Below are 21,447 nucleotides of genomic sequence, written 5' to 3' on the forward strand. Positions count from 1 at the left end.
AAGGTGTACGGGAGTGCCAGAGTAGAAAAGGGAGGACAAAGGAAGGAAAGTCAATCGAGTGATCAGGGCTCGCTCCAATCGACTTGGTCTGTCACCGGTTCTGACCCATCCTTTGCGTATGTGACTCGGAGACGAAGACGGAGTTTGGGTGGGAGTGCCTAGTATTGTTAGAATCAGGTCAATCTTGAACCATGATGGAAGAGAAACTTACCCCGTTCAATGCCGCAATCTTCATCACCTGCACTCCTTCATCTCCAGCCTCGAGTTCAGCCTTGTTAATCGCACTCAGCTGCAACCGCTGGCTCTTGGGCACGGCAGCTTGCAACCCTACACCAGAGAAACTGGTGAAGTTCGAGGAATTGCGGAAACGGGCTTGAATCTGTGCGTTGCCGTTACTCGCCCGTTGCACCGCAAGTGAAAGCGACAGATCGTGCTTATTGAATGCCGTGTGTGCTACAGACGCCGCAGCTGCTGGCGGCGGCGTAGCGGTTGACCCGAGACCACCCAGAACGTCCATCGAGGCGGATGCCGGCTCCGCTGGTTTAGGGGACGGGGTGACACCATTCGATCCAAAGAGGTCCATAATGGCACTGGTGTTGGTTGTTGGGATGGGCTGGGGTGCAGGCGACGAGACGCCAGAGTCCCCTCCGCCTAAGATATCCGCCAACAGGTCTGCAGTGTTTTGCGTGCTGGTTGGTGTTGGGCTGGCAGCCGCCGGGGCCTCGTTGCCGCTGATGAGGTCGAGCAGCAGATCCGAGTCTGCCGGCTTCGACGGCTTCTTCGTCTTGTCCTTGAGGTGCTTGCTTTGGCGCTTCTTGGTTATAGGGCCCAATACCCTTTGCTCTTCCCGGATCTCTGGTGGAGGCATCCGTTCCAGGACACCGTGCCGGATCTGGTCATAGCCAAAGAGGTTGGTGTATTCGACCGCGCGTTGTTGGATTTCAATGCTCAGATCCGCGGTCTTGCTGCTGAGGAACCGACGCAGGCGTTCAACCTGGGACGGGTCTGACATTCTCACAGTAAGTTTCATCGAAGCCGTAATAATGTACTCCACCACAGTCTGCGAGGCAGAAGTACTGTTGAGGATGTTGATGAAGAGATCCACGATGTCGGTCTCGCGGACCTCCTTGACGAGCTCTTCCTCTTCATACTGTCCTCCATGAAGCAGGTTGTCACCGTATTCACCAATCACCCACGCACCAGCAAGGATGAGACCCTCTTGCGAGATATCCTCCTTTAATGCCACATAAAGTTTCTGTGCACAGTAGGTCTGCAAGTCTGGGGTAGTAGCAACAAGACGGACAAAGGACGATAGAATTTGTTCCTTGACGTAGGCACCGGCAAGCTTAAGAACGCGGAGAATCGTGTCGACATGCCAGCGCTTGTTGGGAGCGAATCGGTCAGCGGCGATACCAATTTGGGAGGTCATCGAAGGCTTGAATTCGTTGTCGGCAACTTCCAAGAAAGCGAGCAGCTCCCGAACAAGAACACGCACGTTGCTCTCGTTGATCAGCATGAAACTGAGGTCGAGCGCTCGTCGTCTGATACTGATGTCAGGATCACGTAGACACTCCAGAATCGTATTGCGATGTCTCTGTACGGCATTTGGTTCAATCGCCACCACCTTGTTTAGCGTGTTGAGAGCGACGTAGCGGATGTTGTTGTCCTTGTTGGCAAGGAATTTTCCAAGGATGTTGACACCCAACACTCTCAATCCCGAATCGGCTTCGATGTCGAGGATAACGAGGACAGCCTCGTACAGAATCGCGTTTCCTACATTCTTGTTCGAGTCGGTATTGGTGGCCACCTGGGCCAGAATGTCGTTGATCATCTCGCTGGTCTCCGCATCGCCTCTCGCAACGACCCTCAAGAAACGCAAGATCTTCACCTGCAGGAACGGATCCGTAATCCCAGACACATCATGCTCGGGTGCATAACCGGAGGTTGTTAACCCTTTCAGGGCGCGAACCAGAGCAGGGGCCAAAGGCCGGAACATCTCGATCACACCTTCTTGGCCCTCCTCAGCTTCCTCAGCTTCGCACATGTCGATGGCCAGCGTTAACCCGCACAGCAGAACACCATGGTTTCGGTCCGAAAGAAGTGTTTTGGCTTTCTCGAAGAAGTTTTCCTGGAGATCTGGGACCTTGCGACATATACGCATGGCACACAATGCGGCCTTCCTCCGGATGTAGGGGTTCGGGGTGGAGAGGAGAGATTCGACTTCGGTGAAAAGATCTCTGGACATTTCGATAGAGGCGATGTTACCCAAGGCGCAGAGGGCGAGTCCGACGATATACTGGTTCGAGTGGTTAAGGTCACTACAATAACATGTCAGTCAATGGTTCACGGAACTACCCCCGTGAGCAGAGAGTAAGCCATACTTCTTAAGCGAATTTGTGACCAGCGTCAACACTTCCTGGTTCTCATCCAACAACAGCATAGTTCCGAGATACCCCAGTCGCTTGTCGGCGAAGCGATGGGACGCCAACAACTTCAGACATTCGATCTGACCAAAGTGTGTCCGCTCTCCGAGGGTGAATAGATAAAGCAGCTTAGCCACATTGTTTCTCCTGTTGAAACGCAAATATGAGACGTTGTTCGAAATCGCAATATAGAGGACAGGTGTCTGACCGTATGCCCGAATCGTGGCTCTCTTCCCTGAACGATGCACGAATGGCCGCGCTCTCTTTCTGAATCACCGCACGTTCATCGGCAATAGTCTTGGCTGACCGAACATTTCGGATAAATTGCTTGACTGTTTGTATCCGCAGGTGCCGGCCGGGTTAGCCATCGCGTTGCGGGATAGATATGTATGCAGTGTGGGGGACCGAGAAGGGGCTCCAGGGAAGCACTCACGGGATGACATGGCGGTCGCAGAGGGACCCCCAACGGGGTGACTGAGAGAGAAGGTATTAACAAAGGAATTCGAAATATAAGGTCAAAGAAGAGGGAATGCGAAGAAGCCCGCCTGCGCAATTCCCGACCGCGGAATGTAGAGATGAAGTCGATAGTTGTATACAGCTATTCTATTTACAGCCGCCAGCAAGATGGCCCTCTCAGTCACGTGTTCCAATTGGGTGGCAGCCTTGGCATTTGTCGCACTAGTCTTATCACAGCCTAGTGTCATCGTGCTGATACAATCACGTGCGCGCACCTGACAGTACCCACGCCTGAGGCATAAAGACAGTCTACACCTAATGTATCTGATAATACGAATACGAGAATCCAGCCGCATTGCTGTACAATACGAAGCTTATGGACATACGGCTATCGTTGCTACCAATACATTTAGAGTAATCTCGTGAAGAATAGTAGCATATTGAGTCTTCTAGACTGTTTACTATGTAGCACTACTCTGTACTTCGTACTAAGTATGTACTCGAGTCCGGCGATCCACGGCCCTGTGACGTAGATCCACTCCCCCGTAACCTGTCATCCTGGCGTTTCCCTGCCTTCTGCAAGGACCGCTTATATATACTCGACGGTCATCTGCATTCCCGGAGATCTCTCCAGATTCAATGTCAATTAAGTCTTCCTTACTGTGTCCCGTGACTCTTTCTTAAGGATGTCTACCGCCGTCGAACAAAAGGATGGCCATTTGATTGCGCGGCCGCGTGTGGTCGCATCCAAGGACGACGATACCCTCACTCCTGTGGACCAAACAACGTCGAATGCGAGGTACGATTGCTTTGACTACTATACCGGAGATATTGCGATACGTGTTCAAGCAAACTGACGTTTCACCCGTGAGCTACAGTGACCGTTCAACCCCTGTCCCTGAAGATGCGCCCCCGTCCGCGCACTCGATATCAACAGCTAGAGCGCAAGTTCGAGCACGCCGTCGCCTCTTCTATACAATTGACTATGTCCCCCGTGTGTCTCACTTCGACCCTCGAAGCGACTATCATAACTTTCGCGGGTTCTTTGCGCTGTTCTGGATTGCGTTGGCGATCATGGTCTTTACCACCGTCCTCCGGAATATCAAAGACACGGGCTTTCCATTGAGAGTACGGGTATGGAGTATTCTGTCGGCAAATGTCTGCGAGCTGGGTCTTAGTGACCTTGCTATGGTTGTCACAAGTGGGTTGGTCCTGCCGCTCCAGAAAGTCTTCAGGAGTCGGGGTTGGCTGCGATGGCGCCGGGGTGGAATGGCTATACAGAGCTTGTTTGAAGCTGCGTGGTTGTTTTTATGGATCAAGTAGGTCTCAGTTCGGGACTATGCATACGGTTGAAGGATAGTAAACTGACTCTTGCAGTTGGCCGTTTATGCGGCGCTGGACCTGGACGGCGCAAGTCTTCTTCACCCTCCACACCTTGACCTTCCTTATGAAGATCCACTCCTACGCATTCTACAACGGACATCTGAGCGATATCGAGCGTCGTCTGTTCCTACTCGATAACCCCAAGTCCACTCTGACGGACGGTGTGGACCAATACCCTCATGTCCACCAGCCCTCGCAGAGGCACACTCACAAGCGATCAGGATCGATCCCAGAGTTGCGTGAAGACTTGGCTATGGAACTCACCTCGCCTCTGGGCAGCGTCACATACCCTCAGAACCTGACCTTCGCCAACTACCTCGACTACATGTTCTGCCCCACACTCTGCTACGAGCTAGAATATCCCCGCAACCCCCGCCTCCGATGGTCAGAACTAGCATTCAAAACGGCAGCCGTGTTCGGATGCATCTTTCTGCTCACGCACACGAGCGAGGAGTTCATTGTTCCGGTACTCAGCGAAGCCAACGCAAACTTGCAGCTGGTTGAGAGCATCCCGGAGAAAGGCCTAGTCCTTGCGGAGACGATCAGCATGCTCTTGTTCCCCTTCATGATCACCTTCTTGCTTGTGTTCCTGGTTATCTTTGAGTACTTGCTCGGTGCATTCGCGGAGATTACCCGGTTCGCAGACCGTCACTTCTACTCTGACTGGTGGAATTCATGTGACTGGTAAGCCACCTCGACTCACCTATCCTATCCACGGCGCAGCTTTATTAACCATAATGCAGGCTTGAATTCTCCCGTGAATGGAACGTCCCCGTACACAACTTCCTCCGCCGCCACGTCTACTACCCATCGCGTTCGCACTTCTCCCAACCCGTCTCCATGATCATAACCTTCCTAGTCAGCTCCATCGCCCACGAGCTAGTAATGAGCTGCATCACGAAGAAACTGCGCGGCTACGGATTCCTGGCTATGATGCTTCAATTGCCCATCGTGACTGTGCAGAAGTCGAAGTATTTCCGGGGGAAGACTACTCTTAACGTAAGTAATCTCTTTAGGGATCTGGTTCGGATGGTTGCTAATGTTCTCCCAGAATACGTTCTTCTGGTTCTCGATGATCCTGGGTCTTTCGATGATGTGTGCGTTGTATGTGTTGGTTTAGGCTGAGTGCTTAAGAGGTAGTTTTCTTTTCTTTTTCTTTTTTTTTTCTCTGTCTGCTTTCTTCATTATTCAGTTGTGTATTATCTCGTGTTATTATTATTGCACATTGTGCTATATACCCCTTTCTGAGTCATATTTAACATTTGATTCGTTTGCTTTGAGACTTGTATTTTCTTTATTTCATGTTCGCTTGTTCACATGTTTCCTTTAACTACAGTACGAGCATTTCCCCTTATCAGAAGTTAGTCATTCAATTCAGTGAGTCTCTGATGAACAGAGAACTATAGCAAGTTCCAATCTAAGGGTGTATGCATCGGCGACTATCCGTCGATATACCTCGAACCAGACATTCTATAGTGTGCTTTCCAACCAAAACCCAAGAACGAGGTCATACTCTTAATAATAAACGCAACGGACATCATCAAATACCATCTCATGAGAGTCAAAAGCAGAAACCAAGGAACCAAAGAAAACCAGTTACCAAAGACCACCGAACGACCGTACCATGCAATCCAATAATCTAAGCAAATCAATCCCAATGAATCAAGCATGTTCAATAGGCTCCTCAGGTAGCACTAAAGCCTGTCTCTCCGATACGTTCCGCGGAAGACATGCTTTGAGAGGGGGCCGGACAATGTCGTTGAACAAGAAAGTGCCGTAGACCAGCAAGGCGAATCCCGCGACCTGGAGCCATTTGAATGACTCCCAGCCCAGACCCAAGGAGACGAGCCAGATGAATAGGGTACGGCAGGTGTCGATCGTGCTACGGGAGGTGGCGGATACAGTACGGGTTACGGAGAGACCGAAGAAGTTGAAACCACTGTAGAGAGAGTTAGCTTGGTATCCTGTGTTAGAGGGCATGGTGACGTACAAAATACTCAGCATAATGAAGAGACTGGATAAGGCGACATTGCGGTTAGAGAAGACTTCATGCCAGCCTTCCTTCGCATCAAAGTATCCGTAGCGGCCCGCTGGCGTGCGCCCCACGGCCAGGTACAAGATGATTGATGCAAAGACCGTGACGGAGAATCCAAAGATGCCCTCCCAACCAACAACCTCGAGCGGGTCCATGGCATAGTTTTCTAAAATCCATTCTTCCAAAACGAACTGCGATGCAGTAAAGATCTGAGCAGCAGCGATAAGCAAAACACCAATGACTGCTTTAACCGTCTCAGGGGTCTGTGCGACAGCGCGGGCCTGCATCAATGCATGCAAAACAGTAGCGGTGGCATCCTCCTGAGGTACATCATGTGCGTCGTCACCGAACAGCGCACCCGCAAGACCAACCAGCGCAACACCGAGGACGACCACGACCAGCGCAGTCCATTGGTACAGATACAACTTCCGACGGAGAAAGACTACACTGAAAAGTCCAACGAAGAGCACCAACGCCCCACGAGTCATCTGGTAGATACTAGCGGCAACAAAAAGCAGACCGACATTCATGAGCGTCGTACCCGCGATGTCACAGCATGCCGGCGCGGCGAGCAGAAAGATCTTAGCGCCCTTGAGTTTCACCCGCCCTTCCTCATCCACGTCAGATGGTTTAGGGAGACGGGGAGCGCCATCGACATTATTAATCGTATTGTCTTCGTCATCGTACCGGTCATCCGTGTCAACGGGGTTGTATCCACCGACAAGAAGGGGCGATGCTCCGTTAGATAAACGTGGAGCTAGATATTGACGGTATACGTAGAAGCCAAAGACGAAGATCCAGCTACCCGACTCTCCGATAAACATCTGGATCCTATTGCAGCACATCATATCGTCAGCGCGACACCCAGTATAGTACAGAGGTAACTCGATGAGAACTCACGTCTGGATAACCGGCTGCTCAAAGGTCTTGCGTTCTCTAGGATCCAGCGAGTCACAATTCCGAACACATTGCATATCCTTTATTGATCATACCATGTTAGCAAGACTAAGTGATATGGGGGCCGAAGGTAGACGGCGGTCTGGAGACCAACCTGGAATTTGTTCAGAATAGTATTGCAAACCCCGGTCACGAGCATCATCGTGACCAGGAATGGGATGACTAGATGGTCTCTAGCCATTTTGGGTGATATATAAATAAGGTATGATTTCAAAAAGCGTCGTGGTAGGGAACTTTGAGCCGACCAAGCTAGGTCGTACGTAGCTGACCTTCGGGTGCAAGCTGATTCGGTATTTCTTTCTTAATCCAAGACAAGTGTTATTGTTAACCAAAATGAAAGTAAGCTGCTTATTGACCACCCATGCCGGACAAAGAAAGCAATGAATGGATGGGTGGATGAGGAGAGGAGAGATAGAGGAGAGGATGGCACAAGGCACGGAGATGATCACGAGAGGCGCACTTGGGGACCTTATCAGCTGCATCTGATATCATTGCCTGATCGGGTTTAGCGTCCGGCGATGGCCATACGGTCATGGGGAGGACCGTAATGGTACCCGTACATACAGTACAATATCAGAAACTACTAAGAAACACTGTTGTTCGCTTTGGAAACGCTTCATGTTCTAATCAAAACCCCGGGAAGAAATGACCAGTTGCCCAGTCATATCCTGCAAACAAACATAATGTACACGAACATTCATATTTACGCCAAAAAGAAACTCAAACAAACCACGCGCCATCTGCTTTGCTTTGAAATCATTAAACCCTCGTAAATAAGTGAAGGAGATGAAAAAAAAAATGAAATAATGGAAAGTATTAGAAAAGAAGAAAATGATGCGCCATCAATTTACATGGCATAGATGGCTATCCCCGGATCATCATTAAAATCAGCCTCCTTCCGATCAATGGATTGCCAATCGAAATCACTGGGCTCATTGAGCATGAAACCGTCGTCAAACCGGCTAGGCAAGTAAACCCAGTCCGCTGGGATCCAGTTCTCATCCGGATCGCTTCCAATTTTAACGTTCATCTCCTCGTCCTTGGAGAGTTCGCCATCCTTCGGGGTTTGTGTGCCGGCACCTGTCTCCACCGACTCCGGCGTATCCTTGGACTGAGCAGTGGTGAACATTTCCGAGTTGAGGAACTCATCCATCGGATCGACTCCTAGCCCGGGCAATCCCTCATTGCCAAAGTCCATGAATGCATCGTGGATGGCCTCAAGAGAAATCGTACTGTCCGCCCAGGGATCCTTGGCTGTTGCCTCCACGCCGGATGGTTCAACTTTAGCAGCTTCTTTCTTGGCTTCCTTGCTGACAGTTGATTTCATGGCGGCAGCAGCGGCAGCGGCTGGCACCTTACCTGAAGACGGTCGAGGAGTCATCTGTTGATTCGATGCAGGTGACGCGGACTTGAGACCGATATGGCTGGGCACACGGCCCATAGGAGTTGTGCCAGTAGTGACCGGTGTGACACCCTCAGGTTTCACTTCTTGCTTGCCAGATGCCGTCGTAGCTTCCGCAGTAACACCCTTCTTAGGTTCCGGCTTCTCTTCTTTGACCAAGCTACCCCGCATGCTTTCGATAGCAAACTCGAGTGGATCCTCGATATTCTGCTCGGCTTTGTGGTTTTCTTCAATGTGCTTGTCTAATGCGGATTGGGACGCGAAGCCGTGGTAATGATGCTGACATTCGGGGACACTGCATTTGAAGGCCGCTGAAGCCGTAGGTTTGCCCGTTGGCGTCTTTGAGCTTGCAGTTCCGGGAGTTGGAGCTTGCCCAGGAGTAACACCAGCGTGTGAATGCTTTCGTCTCTTTGCGGGAGGAAGCTTCAACTTCTCGGGGGGCATGCTGCCAGGACCGTAGGCGTGAGGAACCCCTTGAGGAGATGGCGCCCCAAATGGAGCCGGTGGTACGCCAGGAGCGATTCCTGACGCAGCCTGGCTCGAAGCCCGCCGTGCCCGCTGGAGTGCTTCCTCTTGTTGTTGAAGTTGTTGCAGGTTGCTCGCATTCAGAGCTGGCATATTGTTTTGGTTGGCTGGTGGTACCGTCGGAGCCGGACCCTGAGGCATATTCGGCCGCATACCTGCAGGCTGGTGCTGTTGCTGGAGGTTTACACGTTGGATCATGGCGGTGAATAGTCTCTTGATGTAGCCGATACAACCAGTTAACCGTTCAGGCGATAGAGTGAGCTCGTCATTCAGCGTCCATTCCGGGACTTCTTTGAACTGTCTCAACAATTGTATACGCTGTGATTAAAAGTGTCAGAAATTATGGCTTTGGTTGCAACGAGGGACAGGGGAGAAGGGAGGAAGAGGTTGAGTTAAAAGAAAAAGATGAAGACGAAGAACAACATAGACTCACCATCCCAAGCAAACTCCTCACGTTCTTCTCTTGATTAGGAACCTTTGCAAACCACTGTACTAGCGTATCCATCCTGCTAAGCATATCTATGCAGTCGCGAAGCTGTTGGCTCATTACAGCTTTCTGCTCTGGTGGGAGCGGGATAGGATCTCCAAATGGAACAGTCCTGGAGATGTCATTGTACAGTTGCTTGATATTTTCGGGCAAGTTGTTCCATGCTTCTTCCGCAGCAGCTCGATTAATTGGAGTGCGATTTTGGCTCTGTTGCCTTCGAATGTAAGCTTCCGCTTTTTCACGCTGTTGAGGCGTCATCGCAGCCAACTGCTCACGCGTGAAGTTGAGGTTGGGTCGAGGTGCACCAGGAACCGATGGAACTTGTGGGGCGGCAGTTTGAGTAGGCATCAGGCCTGGGGGGTTCTGGCCTTCCAGTGACTCTTCTGCGTTCGATTTCCTCTTTGGCGGCTGTTTCGCAGCAGCCCCCTTTGTTGGCCCTTTGCCGGGAGTTCCATTCTGCACCTTTACAGCCTGCGCGTGCTGATTTGCCTGCGGCGTTTGCTGTGCAGGTTGAGGCTGCGGCTTTGCTTGCGGCGTACCCTGTGGTGCAATAACTGGTGGTTGCGGGATTGGCTGAGCCGGCTGGGCTAGCTGGCCTTGGTTGACATTCTGTGCTGCATAATTTTGCATTGCTCGGGCCCGGGCAGCCTGCAATTTATTGAGCCGGCTCCTAAACAACACATCCCGAAGCTGTTCATCTGTATAATTTTGTACCTGAACACCCAAGCGGTGACGGGCCATCTGGACTTCCTGGGGAGTCACGGGTGGCACTGACATGGGCAATTGACCTTGTGCCCCCCCTGGGAAATGCTGTTCGTATTGATTTCGGCCCGATGCTGACATCGGCGCTCCATGAGCTTGACCCGCTTGGTCAGGGTTCCGACCATTTCTTTTCCCTTGAGTCATAATCTGCGCAAGATGATACTTTTGGATAGTGATCAACTTGTTTGGATCTACTCCTCCCATAACCTGAGGATTTTCAGCGGCCCACTGTTTCAGTTGTCCCCAAGTCTTGACATGTTTCGGTAGGGGTGAAGTCTGACTGTTGCCGATCAGCGCCGGTGGGAAGGGTAACCCGTCCATTTCCTTGATCTGATCGGGTGTCATTTCCAAGCCATTACCTTGCTGATTCAGGAGATGGAACTGATAAAGATGTTGACGCTGCTGTTGTTGCTGCTGTTGGGCGGACATTTGCTGTGACATCTGATTTTGCATCTGTCCTCCGCCCATGTTGGGAAGCTGCTGCTGGAGGCCGAGGGATGCCCGGAGAGCTTGATTGTTGTCCATCTGGCTATTGACCATCGGTTGGCCTTGCCCGGGTTGTGACAGGCTTTGTTGCATGGGTTGTTGTAGTGCAGCATTGGCCTGGGCGAGTGCCTGATTGTTTTGCTGGGCACGACGTCGCTGCGCATTAAGAAAAGCATTAAGTTGATCCGGAGTCATTCGCGCTAGCTGCGCCTGAACATGCGGAGGAAGATTCGCGGGTATCTGGGGCCGACCTTGAATCCCGGGTTGCCCAGGGTGAGGCTGGACACCAGTAGGATGTTGTCCCATACTTTGGGGTCGCGAGGGAGGCCGGGCCTGAGCAGCTACCTGCGTTGGGGACATTTGCCCTGGGGGCATGGGACGATTCAACATCGGCATTGCAGGACTCTGCTGAGCAATCTGTTGCTGAAGTTGAGGATTCCCTTGACCGGCTTGAGCTATGGCCATTTGGGCCTTCTGGGCCGCTTGCAGGCGGGCTGCTTGCGTCTGGGCCTGAACCTGGACCTGGGCTCGGGACGGTGTCGCATGTTGAGATCTATCTTGTTGGACCGCTTGGGGATTCTGCAATTGCGATTGAGGCAGGAACTGGGGACTGATACCGGCCCCGTTCATGCCGGCTTGGCCGCCCTGGTCGAGCGGTTGCCCAGCCTGGAACACGTTCTGAGGCGGCGGGAACCGTGGCTGATTCATCTGAGAGGAACTAGCGGGTACCACGAGCTGGCCTTCCTCCTGAGAACGCAACCCGTCCGCCTGCTGACCTTGAATATTTTCCACGTTGCCGATGAACGAAGAAGGGTCCAAGTGAGGTTGAGCATGTCCGGGAAATGTCGAGTTGCGTTGAAGATTCATCATACTCTGAAACATCTGGCGCTGTTGCGCCGTCATCGGATCGCCGGTCATGGGATTGTTGGCAGCATTTGGTACATGGGCCATATTTCGTTGTTTGTGCCTCCGCAAGTTGTTCACGGCCTGGCAGCGGAAGAAGTAGCTTAACGGATCCATCTGTTTTTTCGCAATGAACTGCTTTTGCTCAGGGGTCATGTTTTGCAGATTCAATTTGATCTTTTCTAATTCTTCCTGAGACGTCATCGACATAATCTGCTGGGCATGTCGACGAACTTGCTCATGTTCCTGAGGCGTCAACGAGCCGAGATCGTCGGGTAACGAGACGTTAGCCCCTGGTCGTTGTGTCCGCTGCGGTTGTTGCGATTGCGGTTGCGGTTGCGGTTGTGGTTGCTGCTGCGATTGCTGCTGTTGACGTTGCTGCAGAGCAGCCCGGTGATTAGGGTCGTTCATTCCCATTGTCACTTGTTCTGGATTAGGAATCGGAGATGGTTGCATGGGTCGGTTCATCTGGGGAGGCATTGATCCCGGAACTTGATTTTGCCCAACACCGGGTGGCATTATGCCATTGTGCAAGACAGCGGCCTGTCTGGCACGGGTGTCACGAATATGAGCGAGCTTCTCGTTGCACGCTTTATCGTACTCGGTCTAAGCGAAAAGAAGGGACGTTAGGATCCTGAATGTGACACAAGAGCGAATGAGCAGCATACCCTTTGGTTGGCCTCTCTTAAAGCTTTCTGCTCAAAAGTCAAGGCAGCGTGTGCAGCTTGTGCTACGTTTATTTGTGGTTGGAGTAGTCGAAGGGAGGATAAACTGGGCGATAAGAAAAATTAGCATCAGAAGTCTCGCTTAGAGCGGCTGAGTTTCAGAAGCCATTACTCACATCTGGAAGACTTTAATGGCCCGCTCCTGTATCCGGACCTCTGCTTTCCATCCGGAGAAGGGAAGCTGCGCTTGCAATGCTTTGACAGCATGGTTAAAAATGACGGCATTCTCATTGTTTGGCATCTGCGGGTTGGCTCCGCCGGGCATGGCCCCGCCAACGTTGGGAAAGTTTGCGGGATTCATGTCAGCTACCCCGTCAGTGGGGGATCCAAGAGCAATCCGCGAAAGTCGTCTTCGGACGTCAGCATTCGCTGGGAAGCGCCAACCCTCACACCATATATTGACCTGTCAAACGGGGAAACCGAAACCGAAAGGAAGAAAAGCGCCGACAGTGCTTCTTTTCTTCCGGGGTGATACGTATATGGTTCGAAGATGGTAGACGAAGGGAGGTGAGGAGATGATTTGCGAAGAAATATGCAAAAGGGAACGAGAAAAAAAACAAAGGATGAAGAAGGTCGAGGTCGATCGCGGGTGGGACTCGTGGGACTCGGATCGGCGACGGGAACTCGTCGTCGCGGTTATGATATATCACGAACAGATGACAGCACGAGACACGAAAACCAACACAGCAGGGAAGCGTTTCGGCTACCAGTTGTCGGTCGAATCCGTGGGGGTGTGCGTATATTGGAGGTATGCGTGTGCGTGGGAAAGGCTGTAAGTCGCGCGAAGGCCAAAGGTCAGATCAAATGAATGACAGGGATGCTGTGGCAGGCGTAGAGAGGAAGCTGGCTGAGAATCAAGAAGACGAAAGCCGGGGGTCGCAGGGAAAGAGTCGTGGTGATAAAAATAATAATCGAGTAAATATCGAACGAAAACGAGCAGGAGAAATGGGTGACTATAGGGAAGTGAAGCCCGACACTAGAAAAAGGCTGATTGCCGCCCACGTTTCACTGGGAGAGTACAGGGAGGGCGGACGGTCGGGGAGAGGGTGTAGCAAGGACACCGTTCAAGCACCGAGATTAGGCTTTGGAGATAACACAACTCGAGTAAATAGATAATTAAGAGTGGAAGGATTAAAAATAAGGAGAAGGTGAGAGAGAAAGAAAAAGGGACGAAATAGAAAAGAAAAAGGGACGAAATAGAGAGGAAAAAGGTCGAAGTGAGAAAGTGAGTGAGAGAGGCGGAAGGCAGATCAGCGGGCAATGAGGGAAGACGAAGAGGATCACACACTCTCTCTACTAATGCCACTGCGTCCAGTCAGACGACAGACAGCGATAGTGGGATGAGAGAGAGAGGGGAATAAGAAAGAAAGAGAGAGGGAGGGAGAGGAGGAGGAGGAAGAAGGGCCAGCGAGAGAGAGAGAGAGACACCGTCTGGCGGTAGTGGTCAAGACGTCGTCGATTGGTGGCCCAAAAGGAAAAAAAGAAAAACAAGCTGCCCATAGGTACAACACCAATCCAAGTACTTGTGCCAGTGAGAAGATAATCAGATGCAAGGTGCGGTCAATGTATTATTCGAACTATGGGATTACTCGAGTTTATTTTAGAATTGAATCTCTAGTGTTTCCTACAGAGTACTTTGTATATACAAACGATCGACTGCCAGGTACAACTTACCGTACATTAGTTACATGGGACTGACTGTTTCAATCGTCGAGGCCCAATTTCCCGGCTTCCATTTTTGGTTGCATCACCTGACGGCACGTGATGTGCTGGCGTCACCTTTTCCGGAGAAAGGCTGAGAGAGCCTCATTCTATACCACGGCACGCGACCTCCTGAACATCGCTTTTCTCTCTAACGGTGTATGAGGATCCTCTGCATTTCTGTTGTATCCTCATCAGTCTTTCGTTCATAGTATAGTTTGTCGCCCATCTCTCGCTCGTCATGATCAATTGCGATTACTATTACGACTACTATTCGGCTTAATCGCAATAATGTCGTTTCAACCTCGCTCTTCTTCCATCATGGTGTCTGTCACATCGTCCATTCCTGTGGGCTCCAGCGTTTTTTTCTCTTTGGCTTTATTTGCTATTTGTATTCTCGTTTTGTTGCTCTTGCGGCGCTTTCTTACTCTCCGCGCCACTCCGGGTTATCTCTCCGTCCCCGTATTTCTGGCGCTCGCACTGCCCGCCAGTGTTGTACTGCTAGTGCCGATTGATCTCGCCTCCAGCTCCCGCGATGATGATACCGGCCCTAAAGCCATATGGCTTCCTGATCGGGTGGTTCTGGTATCCTGGAGGATAGCCTACTGGCTGATCTTTGTTCTGACCTGGTTTGTACCACCTTATGCAAGTGACTTCGCATTAGTACCAAGTCGCAGGAGCTAATCATGTGTGAATTTCCACAGGGCTATTCTACCATTGCTTGGCGAATATATCGATTCTGGATATCGTGAACCTAAAGGCCGTCTTTTGTACTCCATACGCTCTAATGCCCGCTATCAGCTGATAGTCTTATGCTGTGCGACCGTGGGGTTAATCTACGTGTCTATCCAAAATGGCTTCGATTTTACCTCGATCAAAGGCCTTGTCATGGCTCTTGCATACGTGTGGGGTCTCGTCCTGGCCATTTACTTGATGGGACACGGCTTGGTGTCGATTCCACGCACTCTGTTCCGGAATGCCAATGTCAGCGGCCGCTTGCGGAGGATCCAAGCCCATGCCCCGCGGGTCCATGACCGTCTGATGGATGCTGTCAATGACTTGGAGGTGTTGGAATCTCAGGTCGCACAGTTGCAAAGTCGTAAGACGGGCACCGCACGAGACTTTCAGGAATGGATAGAAGAGTTGGCAGAGGGGTCCAGTCCCTCGGAGCCGCGGGCGGCATTCCATGAGGCCGCAGACCGTTCTGCCACCGTCCCCGCAGTCATCACGGAGCGGTATCTGGCGGATTTGACCCGACGTCTCCAGCGTGCTCGACACCAGAAGGCTCGGTTTATGGACGAATGGGATCGCTTGGTGGTGTCAGCGGCCGATGTCCAGGCAATTATTAACTCTTCTGCATCAACGAAGCTGGAGTTCGCTGACTTCCCGCGTCGCACCTCAATCCTGTCCGGCGTGACAATCCTGACTCCCTACCTGCGTTACCATCTCTATGTGCATGTCATCCCGAACTTCCGGCTCCTTCTGGGGGCGCTCTGCTCTGCTGCCTCGGTCTGCATCATCTGGTCGGAATTGTTCAAGTCGTTGCTCCCGCGGTTGTCCGTGGTCAGTCTGATGGTGACGCACAACCGACAGGACCCGAAACCGGTCGGCTTCTGGGGACAGGTCACCGCATCTGCTTGGCTGCTGTACATGTGCTCAGCTGCTCTGGTCGGAGTGAGCGATGCAAAGGTATGGGGCAACCGTGCCTTGGTCCGTCGCAACACATACGGGGAGAGTGCATGCTGGTACGCCGGATTGGTCGCGCGGCTTACGGTGCCCATTGCTTATAACTTTCTGACGCTGTTACCTGAGAACACGCGGCAACATACCACATTCTATCTGTTCCTCGGTCGGCTCATCGATCTGACCCCGCTCGGAAAGGGATTTGATTATTTCTTCCCTGTTTTCATTCTGCTCCCAGTTTGCGCCACTTTGTTCAACTTTTACGGTCGAGTCAAAAATATCTGCGGACTGGGACTTGCCGAAGAAGAGACGGAAGATCTAGAGAACAATCCCAGTGGCTATGGCGTCGGTGGCTGGAGAGAGGGTCGCGAGTTGATCGACCGCGAATTGAGCGGTATCGGATCACTGGCCCTCAGCACACGAGGCGGTCGGTCAAACTGGCAACCAACCCGAGGCGAAGGCCTCTCACGCGCCTTTTCGTCGTCTTCCGCCTCCTCGCGAGCTGCGCCAGCGGACGGATCACGATCGTCCCGAGCCGCCCGGGGCCCGCTCTCTGCTGCGATTAACGAGGAGGACGAGGACGAGGAGAACCTTTTCCAGGCGTTCGCACATCGGGTGAAGAACACGTGGGAAACTACTAGTACGCCGCAATGGTTTCAAGGAGAACCATTTCGACTGCCGCGATGGTTGACCGGTAACGAAAATGGTGGCAATAACGGAAATGGGGTCACTGGATTGTTTGGTGGACGGCGTAATAACGGTAATGTCAGGCTTTGATCTTGCTTTTCTTCTTTGCTTCTCTGCTTCTTTTTGCATGGCGAAGGCGTTCATGTTTAGATAGGGTTACTAGTATATATAAATGGCCCTGTGTCTGGTTATTGTCCAAGTATGGTTACCTGCCACGTAGAACACAGGACACTGAGTGAACACAACCACCTCATGACAACCCTTCAATTCGTGATTTACACTCATATCACAATCTGACAAATCCCCAATCCATTCCCATTACCAATGCCAATAAATATCGATACCCCAGGCATCATCGGCACTGGCAGCGGCAGAAAATTCCCAAAAAACGCCTTTCCGCCCTTAAGTCTGCCTTGCAGGCGAAAAAGCAACCAACTATCCTTTCCAATCTCACCAATTATCCCAGGTCTTCTGCCTATTCAATCCCCATATAAAAGAACCACATGACCCTGCTGTCAGCACAGGCACAGGCACAGACTGGGTCCTGGGGCTACCACTATCTGGAAACAATCGCCGGAAACATCAACGCGCACATTCCTGTCTCGTTCCGTCACCGACTCGCATCGGCGATTCTAGAGCTCGATTCGTCCGTTAAAAAGCGCTTGGATTGGTTGGGTTTTGACCTTAGCAAATACCGGGATTACGACAGCGCTACAGTTGGCGTTGTTCTTTGTGTCACGGCGACGATACTTCTTGCTGTCGTTATTGCGATAACAATAGCCGCAATGAGTGGCGGGAACTGGCGCAATCCGTTCAATAGGAGTTTCTGGAGTCGGACTCCCTCCTACGGCCCTGGTGGTGGAGGAGCACCGCATGTGAGTGATAATGACTACAGTTACGTTACCGGTGGTGATATACATGGACATCCGCAATCAAGACCTGCGCCCGCGGACGACGGACCGGATATTATCTTCCTCAAGCACCACAAGTACAAATATACGTTGGAATTCCCCGCGTATGCGATGAGCGATGGCGCGCTAAGTGTGGGACAGCTACGACAGCGCGCGGCGGAGGTGACGCGCACGCCAGACCCGCAGCGCATCAAGCTGCTTTACAAGGGAAAACTGTTGGGTGAGGACTGGGTGCAGTGCAAGGCAGAAGGGATGAAGCAGGAGTCGGAGGTGTTGTGTGTGGTGTCTGAGGTGGAGCCCGGGGAGAGCTCGGAGGGGGAAATTCATGTCCCTGTCCAGAGGACTGGGACTGAGATGAGTGCGATGACCGAGGAGGGTGGACAGGGAGGCAGGAAGAGAAACCGGGGCAAGAAGGGGAAGAAGGCCAAGAATAAGAAGGAGGCTCCGACCCCGACGCAGCCGCCACCTCCGCAGCCCCAGGCGCATTCTCAGCAATCGAAACCAGCTATATCCACCAGCGCCTCGTCGCTCCCTGCACCCGCCCCGAATCTGAACAGCTTCAACACACCGTTCGACAAGGTCAACGCGCTGGCGACCTACTTCCGTACCGAGCTCCTGCCTCCGTCCGAGGCGTATATCGCATCGCCACCGAGCGAACCCAAGTACCGCGACTTTGAGCACAAGAAACTCACCGAGACTATCATGGCGCAGGTGCTGCTGAAGGCGGATTCGATTGATCATGAGGGAGACCAGGGCGTGCGGAGTGCGCGTAAGGCGCTGATTAATGAGGCACAAGAGACGTCGCGTCGGTTGGATCAGGCTGCTAAGTCGTGATTGGGTTTATTTTGGTTTTGCTGCATTTTGTTGTATTTCGGATGTATATATGGTTGTTGGGTTTGCGTATGGGATTGTCATAGATAGTGTGTTTTAGTATAAGGCTGGAATGTAGAGGCGTTTGTTAGATCAATTGGAATACTCTGTATATCTGCTGGATATGGCCGATAACCTCAGGGGAAACGGCTTGCACGGTCCAAATCAAACGTTATCGAAAACGGCCAGTTATGAAGCTTCAGTGTTCAGAAAAGTCAATTGATGATAGGTCAGGTGTCAGCTCAGCTTGTCAGAGCAAGATGTGAGAGATCACAGCACATGGGATGGTCTGTGTCAATGCATTCTTTCTTCATTGCTTCGTTCATTGTCTATTATAGCGTGGTTGCTTTTTCTCGCCTACGGTTCGTGTACTCCGGATCTGGACTCAACGATCGATTCCCCCTAAACTCGAACTAACACGACTCACTCTTATTACCACTGGCGTCCTTCTCGGTTCATTTTTTCTTTCAAAAATTTCTTTCCCATTTCTCGCGTGCGCGTTTACTTGTACATTTGTACCTTTCTTGCTGTCTCAGGGCAATAATAATACATAGAAGATCTCTGTTTCTACCAGCCACTGATCTTCGCGTGTTCTGGATTCGCGGGCGTAGAGTTCGCCGCTCCCCTCTCTTTTCCCCCTGGTCCTCTCCCCATCTCTTCTCCATCTCTATTTTTCTTCCATTTTCCCTACTCCACGGAGTACTCTATTAATCCATCTATTATCTTCTTCTTTATCTTATATTCTTCTATCGTTATTATAATCCATCTATTCAATTCTCCTCTAACCAATATAACCATTGATCCAAGGTACTGTTCTCTCCGGTTCCGCACCCTGAACCAGTTATCCAGAAGCTCAGCTATTGACTATTTACTCTTCCGGCCAGTAGTTCCCCTTTTGCGCCGACTTCCTCCTCCTCTGCCCCTCGGGTTTCTCTTGTCTGTCCTAAATTCTCCTTGACCTTTTTTATCTACCGTTTCTCCTCTCCTTACGAGTCGGAGTACAAACCCGCCCGCGCTTGTCCGACCCGGCCTGGTCTGCCGCCGTCCGCTATCGTTCATTTTCTCATTTTTCTTTTTTATCATTTCTTTCTCTCCTTCTTTCTTTCCTTTTCCTTTTTTTTTTTTTTTTCCCTTCTTCTTTCACCCTGGAATGGCCCTGACCAGCTAGCAACTATATTGGTCAGGTGGTCTTCTCATTAACCTTCCCTGGTCACAATTGGTGTTACGGGTTCAGCTGGTCTGACCTCATTTCTCTCTTTCCCTAATTGACCCCTAAAAAAAGCAAAAAAAAAAAGGATAAAAAAAGATACTAGTGGAATGGCAACCACCGCTGCTTATTCTGCTGATGTTCTAATGTCATCTGGCGGTGTGCACGGGAGCCAGACACATTGGGAGTATTCCGTTCCTGTCCGACAAGACGTGTGTCCCCTGTCCCTGTTTTTATTGCTAAATCCCAAGTAAACTAACGATTGGCAGAGCTTTAACCGCCGCTCTAAGTCGCGTACCTCCCATGATTCCCACCGAAAGTCCCGCGACCGCAATTCCAAGGGGTCCCGGAGCTCCTCCATGTCCAGACAGCCGTATATGCATGAGTCGAACTATAATAGAAATCCCAGTCGTGGACGACGCGATCACAGCCGTGGGCGTGGAAGTGAAGTGGGAAGCTCTCGAGGTGTCTATGGTCATGAGTCGGGGAGTCGGAGTGTCGGAAATGTGAGAGAGTCGACCAATGGAGCTCCTCAAACCCTTGATGAGGAGGCCAAGTGGATTCATCGTGATAAGCTGGCCAAGATCGAAAGCGAAGAACTGCACCAGGCAGCTCTTCTCTTCCATCGTCGTACGGGCATCGAGACCAAGTCCTCTCGTGGGAGGAGTCAGGCGACGCACCAACGTGGTATCAGTGAGTCGTCGGAGACCGAGCCGACGGAGCAGAGTGAACCCTGGCCAAATATGAGCGAGGAGCAGCGGGAGTACAATAACGAATCTCCTGAGTCCTTCGAAAGCAATGGCATAGCCACTGGCCCGCATGATGAGCGCAAGAACTGGGACCTTCGCAAGCCTGAAGAGATCGCTTCTGAGGAAGCAATTGACGACGGTGCATCCAGCGTATATCGTAACCCCCATCTTCGCAAGAGCTCCTCCCGTATCCCCATTCCCAGGACCACTACTGCGCCTAACTTACCCACCGAAGCACGCTCCCGGGCCCAGACCATGGGTGATGATGATGAAGACACCTCTTCCCCCTCCAAGCCGCGCCGAGCTAGCGAGCCCATGACCATGGATGATTCTACACCCACGCCGAATGGAAGCAGGCCCAACAGCCGGGGTGCCAACGCAACCATGCAGAGCGCTGGAGGCAGGAGACCGACAGCCAAGAGTGCTCAGGGGTCTACCAACCGCAAGACCTCGGCGCCCGCAACGTCGAGAAAGACCACCAAGTCACGTACGAGTTCGACAGCCAACGGCACGAGACCAACCACTAGAGGCGACACCCGGCCCACGACGGCAGTGAATCGTCCCGAAGGCGATCCGCCATGGTTGGCCACCATGTACAAGCCGGATCCGCGTTTGCCTCCGGATCAACAGATTATCCCCACGCATGCGCGCCAGATGATGCAGCAACAGTGGGAGAAGGAGGGTAAAACGCCCACTACATACGATCGCGAATTCGCTCCATTGGCTATTGCTACCGACGCTCCTCCTTCGAACAACAATGATAACAATAATGATAATAATGAGAAAACCGAGGAGCCACCAAAGGAAGAACAACCGCAGGAGAAATCAGAGAAACCAGAGACAGAAGAAAACAGCAGCTGGCCGCTCTCGTCGCCCAAGAGCCCTGACTCGACGCAACCCAATACAGGATACAGCCCGATGCCCAGGGTGCAAGAGCCGCCTCCAGCGGGCTTGACGCCCAAATGGAGTCCACCCGTCGTGACTGCACAGGAGCCACCACCCCCGAAGGAGAAGAAGGGAGGCTGTGGCTGCTGTATTGTTATGTAAAAGTTTTCATTCCTTCTTGTTTCCATCTTCTGCACCTCGAGTTTTGCG

The 21,447-nt window shown here is 51.8% G+C and overlaps 7 protein-coding genes across 7 annotated transcripts; 4 read left to right on the top strand and 3 right to left on the bottom strand.

Annotated features, from left to right (window-relative positions):
- Window positions 1–62: 62 nt before the first annotated feature.
- APL4 (AP-1 complex subunit gamma) lies at window positions 63–2,866 on the bottom strand (the record flags this gene model as incomplete). The annotated part of the gene is made up of 5 exons (XM_043275582.1): window positions 63–158; window positions 212–2,318; window positions 2,382–2,570; window positions 2,632–2,755; window positions 2,857–2,866. The coding sequence occupies 5 exons, from the start codon at window positions 2,864–2,866 to the stop codon at window positions 63–65; spliced, it is 2,526 nt and encodes an 841-aa protein (XP_043132175.1).
- A 699-nt stretch (window positions 2,867–3,565) lies between these two features.
- On the top strand, window positions 3,566–5,382 carry ACHE_11056S (putative sterol o-acyltransferase (APE2); the record flags this gene model as incomplete). Its single annotated transcript, XM_043275583.1, has 5 exons — window positions 3,566–3,678; window positions 3,758–4,198; window positions 4,257–4,946; window positions 5,006–5,261; window positions 5,314–5,382. The coding sequence occupies 5 exons, from the start codon at window positions 3,566–3,568 to the stop codon at window positions 5,380–5,382; spliced, it is 1,569 nt and encodes a 522-aa protein (XP_043132176.1).
- A 542-nt stretch (window positions 5,383–5,924) lies between these two features.
- Window positions 5,925–7,435, bottom strand: ACHE_11057A (putative nucleotide-sugar transporter; the record flags this gene model as incomplete). The annotated part of the gene is made up of 4 exons (XM_043275584.1): window positions 5,925–6,201; window positions 6,253–7,128; window positions 7,198–7,274; window positions 7,349–7,435. 4 exons carry the CDS (start codon window positions 7,433–7,435, stop codon window positions 5,925–5,927), a joined length of 1,317 nt encoding a protein of 438 aa, XP_043132177.1.
- Window positions 7,436–8,101: 666 nt separating this feature from the next.
- On the bottom strand, window positions 8,102–12,845 carry ACHE_11058A (uncharacterized protein; the record flags this gene model as incomplete). The annotated part of the gene is made up of 4 exons (XM_043275585.1): window positions 8,102–9,499; window positions 9,615–12,425; window positions 12,488–12,590; window positions 12,661–12,845. The coding sequence occupies 4 exons, from the start codon at window positions 12,843–12,845 to the stop codon at window positions 8,102–8,104; spliced, it is 4,497 nt and encodes a 1,498-aa protein (XP_043132178.1).
- A 1,691-nt stretch (window positions 12,846–14,536) lies between these two features.
- ACHE_11059S (LMBR1 domain-containing protein) lies at window positions 14,537–16,705 on the top strand (the record flags this gene model as incomplete). Its single annotated transcript, XM_043275586.1, has 2 exons — window positions 14,537–14,874; window positions 14,950–16,705. 2 exons carry the CDS (start codon window positions 14,537–14,539, stop codon window positions 16,703–16,705), a joined length of 2,094 nt encoding a protein of 697 aa, XP_043132179.1.
- A 413-nt stretch (window positions 16,706–17,118) lies between these two features.
- On the top strand, window positions 17,119–18,360 carry ACHE_11060S (BAG family molecular chaperone regulator; the record flags this gene model as incomplete). The annotated part of the gene is made up of 1 exon (XM_043275588.1): window positions 17,119–18,360. One exon carries the CDS (start codon window positions 17,119–17,121, stop codon window positions 18,358–18,360), a length of 1,242 nt encoding a protein of 413 aa, XP_043132180.1.
- A 1,353-nt stretch (window positions 18,361–19,713) lies between these two features.
- On the top strand, window positions 19,714–21,399 carry ACHE_11061S (uncharacterized protein; the record flags this gene model as incomplete). The annotated part of the gene is made up of 2 exons (XM_043275589.1): window positions 19,714–19,815; window positions 19,873–21,399. 2 exons carry the CDS (start codon window positions 19,714–19,716, stop codon window positions 21,397–21,399), a joined length of 1,629 nt encoding a protein of 542 aa, XP_043132181.1.
- Between the last annotated feature and the right edge of the window lie 48 nt (window positions 21,400–21,447).

Source organism: Aspergillus chevalieri, chromosome 1 (assembly GCF_016861735.1).
Source record: "Aspergillus chevalieri M1 DNA, chromosome 1, nearly complete sequence".
Taxonomy (NCBI): Eukaryota; Fungi; Ascomycota; class Eurotiomycetes; order Eurotiales; family Aspergillaceae; genus Aspergillus; species Aspergillus chevalieri.